General features: G+C 35.1%; 1 protein-coding gene across 9 annotated transcripts in view; it reads left to right on the top strand.

Moving 5' to 3' along the window:
- CDH12 (cadherin 12) overlaps positions 1-13,563 on the top strand; it is a 518,528-nt gene that overhangs the window by 356,818 nt on the left and 148,147 nt on the right. For all 9 annotated transcript variants that reach the window (XM_050331367.1, XM_050331339.1, XM_050331330.1 and 6 more), the window contains one exon: positions 12,032-12,447. In XM_050331367.1, the coding sequence (XP_050187324.1) occupies positions 12,217-12,447 (231 nt within the window). In that variant the 5' untranslated portion in view covers positions 12,032-12,216. The remainder of the gene's footprint in view (positions 1-12,031; positions 12,448-13,563) is intronic.

Genomic DNA, 13,563 nt, shown 5'->3' with positions numbered 1-13,563 from the left:
GACCCTTCCCGGGTATAAAACCCTCCCAGAAATTTCAAAAGCTATAACATCAGAGAAAATTTTAGCTAAATTGAGGTAAAGTCATAAAAGCAGTTCAGTTAGAATTTTTCTAAGCAATAAGATTTTACTGTCTTTCATGTCATCACTTGGTTTTAACACCTTCTAACACCCAGCAAAGCAAATACTTGGTTTTATAGTGAAATAATTGTTCACTTCATATTTCTGAATTATATCATAACAAATGAGAAATAATTTTATCATCTCTGTTAGAGAAATTTAGGAAGCTGAGTAAATCTTTAAAGAATATTAATAATATAAATTAATTAATTTACAGATATATTTTTTAAAACTCACTGTGCAAACTGAGCTTTCTTGACTTACATATGAAGATTTCCCAGGTAACAATTCTGCCACTGAACAGTTTGTTCAATAGGAAAAAAAAATAATTTTTTTTCATTATGTTTACAATAAAATGTGACCTCAAACCACCACATTTAGGTCTTAGTATGAAAAAAATATTTTTCGTGTAAATATTTTAGATGTCACCAGTGACCTAATCTTCTTATCCATTACATTAAAATTCTGCATTCCAAATAACATTTATTTAGTGTATGTAATACATGTTAGGTATCTGCATGTTTATTGTTATTTGTTTGTAAGTTTTAAGAGTACAGAGCATATCTTGTTCCCTGAAAGCATTCTAAGGATTTCAGCAGGAATTTGAGGTCTATAATGCTTCTGAAAAATCAAAATACTTTATTTAGGAGCAGAGAACACAGATCATGGCTCCCATGTTAACAGCTGTAACAAGTAATAATAATAAAAAGAGGTTAATTCATTAATAAAGGAGAAATTGGGAATTTAATTGAGAAATTAACTATAATCATCTGTAAAAGTCCCTGGGCCTTTCAAAGACTCCTTTCCTAGAAGGAATGAGTCTTTTCCTATTTTGACTCGCTTACTGGCTTAACATAAAGAACAAAAGCTATCTCCACGAAGAGACTTGGTCCTAGTGCTTGTGGATGAGGTTTTGAAATTCCAGGAAATTAGGAAGTACCTGCTGCTAGTGAATAGAGCAAGGAAGATTTGCTCTCAGTGAGTGAGGACCAGGTTGGGAGCACTTTAGCAATCAGCACATACACAAATCCATGGGTCTGAAGTGTTGCATCTGTGGATGATGTGGGAGCTGGCTGTTGTCATTGCAAGGCCACTGTCAGGTGTCTTTGAAAGGTCATGACCATCAGGAAAGGTTCCTGAGGACTTCAAAACAGTAAATATCACCTGTATCTTCAAGAAGAGAAAGTAGGAAGATCTGGAGAAACACAGCTTCTCTTAAGTCCTTGGGAAAGTAATAAAGCCCTGGAAACTATTTCCAAAAACGTGGTGGACAAGAAAGTACCTGAGAATACTCATATGGATTTACAAAGAAGAAAACATGCTTAACCAACCTGTTAGCCTTCTATAATGAGGCAACTAGCTTGGTGGATGAGGGAAGAGTAGTGGATGTTGTTTACCTTGACTTTAAAACAGCTTGTCATACTGGCTGCAAAACAACCTCGTAGAGAAACTGGTGAAGCACTGATTGGTTAAGTGGATAGAGAGGTGGATCAAAAACTGACAGAATGGCCAGGTTACTGGAACAGGTTGCCCAGAGAGGTTGTGGAGTCTCTGTCTGTGGAAAAAACCCTGTCTAGACATGGTTTTGTCCATGCAGATACAGCTACTTGCTGTAGCTGACCCTGATTAAGCTGGGGGATTGCACTAGATAAACTCCAGAAGTCCCATTGAACCTCAGCTTTTCTGTGTTTCTGTGTTTCTGTGTTTTTGTGATTAGAAGAACCAGAGTATGTCACACTTCACCACACACCAGAAGTTACATCGAGAGAAACGTGTTTATTTCCATCAAAGCAATAGCTCCCTCTGCGGTTTTTCAATGTAGATTATTAGCCTTTCTTCCAGCCTAATTTTTGGTCCAGTACTCTGTTTCTACCTGGACAAAATGTGGGTATCTCTGGGCTGTGTCCTCTAGAAAGGTTAGTTCACCACTTTTAGGGAAGTATTTGATTTAGATTGCTTCAGATTAAATGTGTCAATCTTTCTACCTTGAGACCTGAAAATATTTTTTTAGTACAATAGGACTTTGCCCTTAGCTATCACAATATATCTGATTGATTGGCTGCAATCTATAATACTGCAGGTATGACATTATCCTCTTGCCATAATGCTGTTCTTTGTGAGTTCAGCTGAGGTGCAATTTCATCAGAGATGCTTTTCAGCACTTTGTTTCACTGAGCTTAACCTTAAAAAGATATAATTGATTTCCTATCTAAACCACAGTTTTGCAGACTGCAATAACTGGACAAATTTATGTTTATTATAAAAAACCAAAACATATGCAATATATACAACAAACAAGCTGCTCATTACATATCTTGAGGTCAGCTATATAAATCATAAACCACCTTTCCACCATACGATTACATTTTTACTGTTGTGTAGAAGGCGTTCAGACAGAAATAAAGGAAAACCTTCACTTAAATTGCAAACACAAAAGAAAAACAAACCACTGCCTTTTATGAAGAATGAGGATACTGACTTTAATAGTTTCTGAAAATATATGCTCTTTTTTTTAATATTTGTTTATCTAATTGAAGCAATTCAAAGCAGAGTGTTAAGGGTGAAGTATATAAGATGATATGGTTTCAATTCCAAGTTAAATCAGTGCTAACTAAAAATGGCTTATGACTATAGAAACCTTTATTAAGAAAAAAAGTGGTTTTGAAATTGTAAAAAGACTTAAAAGAATTGATGAGATTTTGCATTCTATATTTAAATTTGTCCATTTCCTGTATTTTCTGTAATGGTATGAGAAAGGACATGTGTGTATGAATAACAGAACAGACACAAAACTTTATTAAATTAAAACAGATATGTTAGTGAATGAAATTATGGAAATATATTCACACTAGTTAATGAAGGCCCACTTTTGTACCACATGGGAAAAAAAGATCAGCGAGAGGAAACCTCCAATAATTGATGTTACTGAGTGTGGGTGTCATACAGATGACAAGACCTGACTCTTTTCTAATAAATTTTTTTCTTGTCCTTTTAATTAAAAATTTAGAAGAGTACAAAAGAATCTAAAAGGAAAATTATTTTCACCAATAAGATTTGCATTTATTTCTCTAGGCAAGACAGATAGGACTGCAGTAGTAAGTATCACTGAAATGAGCCCTTTATTTCCTCCTGCACCACCTCATCTGTTGTCTGGGCTGGGCCATAATTGCTGAAATTCACAGCAGGCATCTGTTATAAAATTACTCAATTCATTACCCTTGAATTTGGGAAATGAACAATCACACACAAGAGACATGAGGATTTAAAATGATGAAAGCGAGGCAGGAATATTGTTTAATCTTTTTTATAAATTGTACACAAATGTCTCCTGGTTTATTTTAACCTCAAGTTTAATCACTGACTTAGGTTGGGAGTACTCCCACGTAGACTTGAGTGAAAGGTTTTCTGATGAGAGACTAGTTATTCACATACAGGTCTGATATTTGATGAGTTTTCATGAAACATATCTGGTTCTGAACAAAAATACAAATGAGGATTACTTTGGCTGAAGTAATTTATAGATGGTTGTACTCTCGGTTAGAATAGCTGATGTCAGTCTAACTATACCTTGTCTCTGTTACTCTGAAGACTCTATATCCCTGTGCAGTAATGGTGAGCAAAACAAAGAAGACTGTTTTAAAGAATTTAAATAGGAGCTCTAAAGTCTATTTCTGATATTTTAAAAGTCATGAAGGATTTTTTCTTTTTTTTTTTTTTTTTTTTTAAGTCCATCAATGATCAGAAAAGAGTCTTGGGCTCTTTACAGTCATTGGTTCTTCCAGAAAATATAGGTAGGGTGAGAAAAAGTCAAAATGAGTTGTGAAAAGAGATAAATTACTAAGCATAGGAGTTATTTATTATTGAGCATAGGAGGAAGCCCAGGCCGAGTAATTCTGATGTTCTCACAGTTAAGGAAATTGATGGGTTATCTCTCACACCTGTTGTCTCTGGGCCTACCTGTTAAAATTCACAAGATTAATGGCTAGAAACCTGTTGGTCAAAACTGATATCTGCCATTTCTTTCCTGAGGAGGGTATCATCCTTTGAAATTTTGTAAGTCAGTACTGTTAGAACGAATCTATTAACCTTTCAGAAGACTAAAAGTCTGAAAGTTGGACTACAGACTTCCACAATCTAATATGAAAAGGAATATTAGGGATTATTACTTCTTAATACTATATTGAGGAAGACAGAAACATTTAAATCTATGTTATCAAAGTTGCAATAATTGGCATTTGGAGACCTATATTTTCAATTGGGCCATTCAGTACACAAACAAATGCCTGAAAGAACTCACTTCAAAATACCTATCTTTGAGTTAGTTTTATAATGTAGTATATCCATATAATCCTTCTAATAAAGAAACTATAATAAATTGTTCCAAATTTATTATAATCAGAGTCTGATCAGTAGTAGAAAATCTTTTAGTAATGAAATCGTAACTGAAGTATGTTTACAATCTGAAGTAATTGATAGAATTCTTGACAGGCTGGGAAAAACAGAAATATATTAAGGAATAACAAAATAATACGCTGCAGAGAACACTAAAATGTGCTCACATTCATTTCAGTGTCCCATGTTATGTACTAAATTATAAATATGTGCGAGCTGCAGTCTGAGATTTGTCAGTTCTTCCCTTACATATATTGCTAATGTTTTGATTTATTTGCCTTTCTGTCCTTTCCCGCATTTCATATATTTATTCAAAAAGCATAGAAGGACAATGGATTGAAGGATGGTTTCCTGGTTGTCCATGCTTTAGCACTGACATTGACAGATTCCTAGCAGAAATGAAAATGTTTGCAATTTATCAAAAATAAAGATTCTAGATCATTGACAAAGTATGTATAGATTCACTATAGTACTTTTCTGAGACAAACATGGCACAAAACAGAATAAAAATAAAATTGATGACACTACTTCATCATCTGACCATCTTTGTAAAGGAATTTTTTTTCTATTCTAAAACCTTTTGTTTCTTCTTTTTTTTTAGCTAATGATTAAACTGTAGAGCTGCATTATGTATTTACAGAATAGTACTGGTTTGGATTTGAATCTCACCAAAATAAACTTTAATTATTAACCTGGAGAAAAATTTCATTTTGCCTGAGTTAACTTTCAAGAGTTCAGTGAACCATGGAGACTTGTGCATTTACTGATGTATTTTCATTTTTATAATTAAAGTTTTGCGGCTTTTTTCACCCCCCCCCTTTTTTTTTTTTTTTGTTCCAATTATCTCCCTAATATTCTTATGCATATTTGTGAGTTAGAGATGATAATTGCACAGGTAGAGGATGGTGGCTCAGAGGCTTGTATTTAAGTCATAAATGACCTCCTAAAGTTATTGCTAATGATGACAAATCTAACGCAAAATGTGTAAATAGTTGCATATGGAACAGTTTTTCATTTTGCACTCACACAGAATATTTTTTATTTCTCCTCTTCATCAGTTTGTCAGTAAGCCTCAGCATTGTAGAGCTACTTTTTTTTTTTTTTTTTTTGGTATTATGTAGCATTTGATTTTTGTTTTGTTATCAAACCCTCTGAAATAATCACTTTTTTATATGCTAAAAAGGCAGTTATTAAAGCACACGTGAAACTATAATACTTTTGTTATTTTAAGGCTTAGAAATGCCAAACATAAATAGACTCCTCTCTGATGTGAAGCACTTCATAAGTATGTTTACTGGGTATTGATAGAGTATATCACGTTTTTTTGTGCTGTAATATATCATTGTGGCAACCTTCCTATGAATGTGCTTACAAGGGCAGTCATACTTAAGATGGGAGACATCATTCTCATCACACTTTGGTTTTATGCCAGTAAAAACTCAATAGAGAAGTCCAGATTCATATTGGTATCACTCCTGATATCTGTAGGCACAACTGACATTAGAATTGATCTCGTAACTCAGTAGAGAAAATACAACTCTGCGGAGAATGACTGAATAGAGAGAGGGAGTGGATTTGACAGTCAGATCCAAAAATCACAGCCTTAATCAAACTCATATTATTCTTATCAAGCTGAATAATTAGTAACTTCATATCAAGCAAAATATTTGACATGAAATACTAAGTTTTGGGGGCTTTAGTAATAGAATTTAACAAAAGTACAGCTGAAGTCACCTTACTACAGGAGAAATGCTGTCATCTGCTTGTTGTTTAGTAGCTCACACTACAGTTTTCATCTATATGATCACATATCTTCCAGAAATACCAAGATTCAGCTTCCATTTGTGCATTTCCTGCACATATTTGTCATGTTTAATCAGTGCTCTCATCACTAAACTACAGAATATTCAGGAGTTGACTTAGATGATTTTGGTACCTGTTCTCCATCTTCAGCAATGTCTTATGAACAACCTCTGAAGTAGGTGAACTAAGATTCAGATTTTCATCTTTGTGAGGATTCAATCTGTACAGTTAGAGAGCCACCCTACACTTCTGTACTGGTTTTGACGGGACAGTTAGCTGTCTTCATAGGAGCTGGTATGGGGTTGTGTTTTGGATTTGTGCTGGAAACAGTATTGATAATACAGGAATATTTTATTTATTGATGAGCAGTGTTAACACAGACTCGAAGCCTTTTCTGCTTCGCACACCACCACATCAGCAAATAGGTAGGGGTGTGCAAGAACTGGGGAGATGACATAGCCAGGGCAGCTGACCACAACTGACCAAAGGCATGTTCCATAATATGCAGAGTCATGCTCAGCAATAAACTAGGGGGAAGGTTGGCCGTGGGACTGCTGTTTGGGGACTGGCTGGGCATCAATTTATTGGTGGTGAGCAATTATTTTCATTTGCATCACTTGTCTTTCTTGAGGTTTATTATTTTACTTTTTATTATGATGTTGTTTTGTTACTGATAATAATAATAATATAATAATAACAACAATGCAACAACAATAATAAATATTTCAATTCCTCTTGAATTACTGTTCAAAAACTATTCTTTCTGAACCCACATTTTTTTCAGTTTTATTCTTCTAATTCTCTTGACCCCATCCTGCTGGCAGGGAGAGTGAGCGAGCAGCTGTATGGTGCTTAGTTGATGACAGAGGTTAAACCGGGACAGTTTATACAGCTTACTGAATCTTACACAAAGAGAGATAAAGGAGAAACTGATTTGGATCGTGTTAAGACTCCATCAGGTAGAAACACTGATTTATTTTTTTTCCCCCATGAGAGTTACCTAGCATGGATTCCAGATGTTACCCTTACCAAGTGGGTTTTGTAGCTGCACACATGGGACTTGTTTAATCTGTTGAGTCTTCTGAGTTGTAGGATGGACAGATTGAGAATTAAACTCCTTGACAATTTGAGGCTTGTAATCAGTTTATTTGTAATCTCCTTCCTAACTCCCTTTTTGATGTTACCAACTATTTCCTACACTAACTAAAAAAGACCAAAAGGAAAAAGGACGAATTACTTTTTTTTCCAAAGTGTCTAGATAGGTTGTGAAGTTTGAGAAAGTCAAACTCACCAAGAGAGATGGACACCTTAAGTCTAATCAAACGGGATTTCTTTAATTAAATAACTTGAGGATATTCACCTAAACTAAGAGAAAGAAAACATATGAACAATATGAGAGGTGAACTGAGGTTTGCCATATCATTTTACCATTTCTTTAGCCAGAAGATATATTGTCTCAAATGCTTTAGCAGTTGATTTTAATAGATACCAACAGCATAAACTTTTTTTCCCCGTTTTATTTTCTTTTCTGAAAATATTGCAGACAGGCAAGGTTAGGTAGTCAGCTATTACATTGTATCTATAGTTATAGATCTTATCTGGCTTTCCTTCTGGCATGATCAACCATCTTACAGTACCACCAAGCTTTTTCCAACCTCTTTATGGGTAGGAAGGTGGTGGTTTTACATTAGCTCTTATTTCACATAAGCAAAAGAATTCTCTATGCTGATAGATTTACGGTTAAGGTGACTGTGGAAATGTTTCCACCACCAGTGCATAATGGATGCTTTGTCAGTAAGTAATTTGCCTCCCTTCATGGAGGTGCAATTATCAACCTTGCTGACTGATGACAGCTTTGAGTGTATCATGGAGCTTTAGTGTTTCCTGCTTGTCTGCATGTGAGTGTGTGTAGTGCATCTGTGGTCTGATCCAAGTAGCTACTTCATACAGATCTGCACTAGTTTGTCTGGGATAGAACTAATTTTCTTCATAATTGCTAGTATGGGGCTGTGTTTTGAATTTGTCCTGAAAACAGTGCAGGTAACACAGGAATGTTTTAGTTATTTCTGAGCAGTGCTTACACAGAGTAAAGGTCATTTCTGAGCCTCACCCCACCTCACTAGCAAGGACACCGAGGGTGCACAAGAAGTTGTAAGATAACCAGGTCAGCTGACCCCAGGTACTCCGGACCTGGAGTGGCAGTGTTTAGAGTGCTGGCATTGATCTAGTTACTGTTATGGCATTAAGCATGATGGGGCTCTGCTCTCCTGAGGATGACTGAACACTTGCCTGCCAATAGGAAAGGGGTAAATGAACTTCTTGTTTTCCTTGGCTTGCATGTGCAGTTTTTGCTTTATCTATTAAACTTTCTTTATCTCAACTCATGAGATTTTCACTTTTACCCTTATGACTCTCTTCCTCATCCCACTGGGTGTGAGTGAGCAAATGGCTGCATGGGACTGAGTTGTTGGCTGGGATTAAACCACAGTAAGATCAAAGATCATTCAGAATTTAATTTCAAATACTTCCCTAAACCAGGCCTTATGTTCATACTAGTGATTGCAGAGGATCCCTTCTTTAGAAGGGAAAACCTTTACCGAGCTTGGTGAGGTGATTTGTGTCTGTGGTACCATGACTCCCATTAATTAAGCATTATTGCAGCAGTAATGGCATGCATCAGTTTTGGTATTCCAAAAACATTCCTTTGCTCAGGCTCTTTAGATTAACAGCAGTATAATCCAGGTCAAGATCAAAATTCTTGAAAGAGCACTATTTATACTGTATTTTGTTATTCTCAATAAATAATTGCAGTAGTGATGTTTTATTCATCATTCGCATTTCATTAATTCCTAAGCCTGCAGTTCAGGAGATACAGTAAATACAATCAAGATTTCCTAATTATCATGTTTTAACAGATTGTCCATGCTTGCTGCTGGGTCACTTCATTTTTCAAACTGTGAAAATTAATAAATGTAATCTCAGTGTATAAAAGCATGTGTATGGGGTAAGTTCATACAGGCTCTCCCTCTGTAGCTCTCTTTATGGATTAATTAAGTCATAATACTACATAAATCCCACACAAGATAGTTTGAAGAAATGACTAGCAACAGCTAATACTGAAAAAAAGTAAGAAAAATCTCACCTTTACTTTCATGATATACAGGAAAGAGATGCACTGAGGATGCATATCAGTTCACAACTCTCTTACTAGATAAATATCTCTTTATGAGCATCAGAGGAAATAATACCTTAAAAATTTAGGAAATACAACACCTTCCTGATGGATAATTGTTCCTATTGTATTTTGAAATCTTTATATCCTAGTTGTCTTAGTTTTCTGGACAGAGTTACATTAAGGGTGCTGGATTTAAATGTCTAATAAATATATGACAACATAAAAGCACCAAGACACATATCTTAAATAGAAAATGAAAAGAAATAAACACAGACTAAAAGAAATATATATATTAGCCTTTGAATTGCTGTATAAGTTCCAACTGTGTTATAAAAACATTCTATTAGGCCAGGCTTCCTCCAAAGCCAGCAATGAAATTATGTGGAAGAAAAGGTGGTGGAGGGAGACCCTTTGCCTCAGTTTCTTACTGCACAAGGGTTACACAGCAGCAAGCTGGTGTGATTCTTCCAAGTGCCAGAGTACTGGATTCTCAATTACTTGTCTTGCTGAGGCTTAAATTAGGGGGAAAAAAAAAATAAAGGAATAAAAAAGAAAATCAATTCTTTGTGATGAACTCTTCTGCAACTGATAAGAGCATCTGTGCTGCAATCCTGTGCTGCAACACCTATTAGCCTCCCATTTTTTTTCTGTCCCTCCCATTCATCAACTTTTTGAAACTCCAGGGAATGAAGCAAGCGCTGGCATTACTCTTTCCTGACTCTGCAGATAGCATTCTGGAAAGCAGTCTGGGAGACCAACAGAGAAGGGGTTAAAGCATTCCATGTCTTGCACTTGGTTACTAACCTTTCAGCCAAAGGGGAATTGCTCTCCTTTCATAGAAGTCTTTCAATCTCTTTGCATTACTTTTGGTGCTGTATAACATTTTAAAAGCTCCCTGACTGACAGACATGGCCGGAGGCAGAGCTCTACTGGGAGAACTGTAATGTACAGTCTTCTCAGCAAAGACAAGTGATATAACAATTAAGTTGAACGCAGCATGATTTTTACATTTCTGAATAGCGCAGACTATCCCAACACTTTTTTATATTTATTTTCACATCCCATCTATGGCTGAGAAATTCAAAATGATGCTTTGAGTTCTTTGTTAGGTTTTACTTTTTTGGTATGTTTCATGGTTACTATGATTTTGCCATAAAAACTCTGCAACCATGGATCAGGAGAGGCACAAAAGTCTGGAAGTTTTGGAACTGAATTACCTCTAAACACAGTTATATACCATTGAATACATTGAAGAAAGAAGCTCAAAACCATATGTGAACTGTTCAATAAAAAAGAAATACATACCAAATACATTAATATTGCATGCAGGTTTCTAGCGTGGGGTCCTTGTCTTACAGTTTCTTTGCTGGAATAAAATCCACAGATTACAAATTATGGTGCAAGTAAGAAGTTTGTACCCATTGCACTAAAGAATACTTTACTCTAAATGAAAAACATTGAAATTTCTTGAACATAACTTAGGAATTTTTTTTTAAAAGGCTCATGAGCAGGTGGGAGTTCTTTCCTCATTTTTATCTTTTCTGAAGATAGAATTAAAACATTCACTTGCACTAGACACCTTTTCACCATTTTTTTTTACTTTCTTTTTTATTAAGACCTAAAACAGTCTTTGAAATCAGAACAGAAAATTTTGCCCTGAATTTAGAATAAGAAGTGCAGTTATTTGTCTAGAGTGGTTTTTTTCTTCTTCTTTAAGAATTGTTAGGTTTTTGAGGCTCCTGATTATAAATCCTTTCCATTTAAATACTGCAGCATGTACCTAAGAAACAATAACTTCTCTGTTATTCATTTTTATGGATAGTAGTAATATTATTCATAAGGAAAATATAACCTTTGGCAGTATTTGAAAATGAAAAATATATGTGGTTAGGTACTTTATGATTCTTCTTTTTAGAGGTCCATATCATGTCATTGATTTTTAAGCAGAAGTCTATTGATTTGCTAGAAATCTGTGCTTAAAAATCAATGACACAATATGGTCCTAACAAAGTGGTGAATTCCATAGTGCTATAAATTGTATTTTTGTTTTTAAAATGTAAAATGGGCCTATCTTAAATCCTACAGGCAATATTTTTTATTCCTTGCAACCAGCAGACTGTAAGGAAGACCCCAAGATGCTTTTCTAGCAGAGAAAGTAAGCAAATCATTTCTGCTCTGGACAGTAGGATGGAATACTGGCTCCTCTCTTCTCAAGTATTTTCTTTGTAAATCTGGAGTAAAAGTTTTTGATATCATTGATGGGTAACAATTTTGTTTGAAAACTAGGTCATAAAGCAAAGGTTATGGGCCTGTCCTCAGACAGACACAAAAGGAATGCTAAGCAGAGCAAGCATAACGTATTACTGTAATAACCATACAATGTTCTAGAGCAGCTCAGTGCTACAATGGAAATAGTAATCTATTTTAAACTGTGATTCTTAATTTTTTTTTCTTTCTCTAGAAACTAACTAGGTGTGAGAATTTTGATAAAGGCCTCAATGTAATTTTATGTAATTTGATGTTGCATGTAAATTTCTTTTATAGGTCCTTTTAGATGGAATTTAACACAGCAAAAACCTTGTCATCAGAAGGATTAATGCCTGCATTAGTATTTCTGCAATAAAATCAGAAGCTAAGTTGTGAAGGCCACAGTCACCTCAAACCTGGATTCCTCTGCTCTGCATTAAGTGCTGGAGTTTTTATTACTTGCTGTAGGAAAGACATTGCCAATGCTTACAAGGAACTGCTTATCCCTGCTTCTCTGGGTCCTTTTTGATGGAGGTCTCCTAACGCCATTGCATGCACAGCCACAAGAGATTTTAGAAGCAGAGCCAAGAGAAAATGTTGTCCCACTGCCAGGGAGGAGATCATCTGCTCAGCGAGTCAAGCGAGGTTGGGTGTGGAATCAGTTTTTTGTGCTGGAGGAGTACATGGGCTCGGAACCTCAGTACGTGGGAAAGGTAATTTTTTACTATTTCTTTAAAAGTTTAAATGATAAACAAAGAGAAAAATGTATTACAAATGTGTACCTGTTTCTGATGGGGCAAATCTTCTTCAGTTGACAGTAGTTCCATCTGTTCATTGCTTTTACCATTCAACCTCTCATATAAGCCACTATATACTTTATATCTGCATGTTTATTTCCTTATTCTTGGTTTTGGAAGAAAACAAAACCAAGAAAAGACAAACAAACAGAAGGATTTCTGAGATAAGTTTTTGGTGCACAACTAACTTTAATTGAATAAACTGTAATAGCATACTTGATTTGTAGCAATCAATATTGGTCTGATATCAAGAGAAGATTTAAATCATAAATCTCTAGCTCAGAATCCATAGACATTTCTGTGATTCATATGGTTAGTCCAAGTCAGTTTTCAGCTAATGAAGACACCTATTTTTTGCTCTGCTGACTTATGTCTCAGTACCATTTTTACTTTTATTTCTGATTGTTCAGGTTGTTTTCAAGTATTTCTAGTGTTTTGTTGCTTCGTAAGTCAAACTCTTGCATTATAGCTTTTCTACTCTGTGTAGGCATGCACACTCATTCATGGAGAGAATTTATGCAATTCTGTCATTATATGATCACTGTTTCTGTAACAGGGCCTAAGTAATTGATAGCCAACTGTTTAAGGTGTGTGTGTGAGGGGTGAATTTAAATAATAGAATTTTCAGACAGCAAAGCTGAAAATATCTGAAAAAAGTCTTAGCAGAGTATATAATTGGATGCTGTGTATAATTTTGATTTTAAGGACCTTAATGAAAATAAGAAGTCAAGGATTTGTTTCCTGGGTCCACAAATACCACTTCCCTAGACAGTAAGGTTCAAATTCACTAACCATAAAACGAGTCATCATGATTCAGTTTTTATTTTGATACCATTTTGTAACTTTTTTAATGAAAAAGCTGGGAAATATTTTCCCCTAAATATAAGTTAAATTAGCAGAAAATTAATTTCCCCCCCTATTCTTCCAGAAATCTATTTTGAATAGAGGATGTATAAATAAAATATGTGGTTCACCATATTATTTAACGAAACAGCCAAAAATGTACTTGCATATTACACATGTAGACATTTG

Source organism: Myiozetetes cayanensis, unplaced genomic scaffold, assembly GCF_022539395.1.
Source record: "Myiozetetes cayanensis isolate MyiCay16 unplaced genomic scaffold, myiCay2020 scf1, whole genome shotgun sequence".
NCBI lineage: Eukaryota > Metazoa > Chordata > Aves > Passeriformes > Tyrannidae > Myiozetetes > Myiozetetes cayanensis.
Note: the sequence above shows the minus strand (reverse complement) of the source record. Positions and strands in the feature narration are given on the sequence as shown.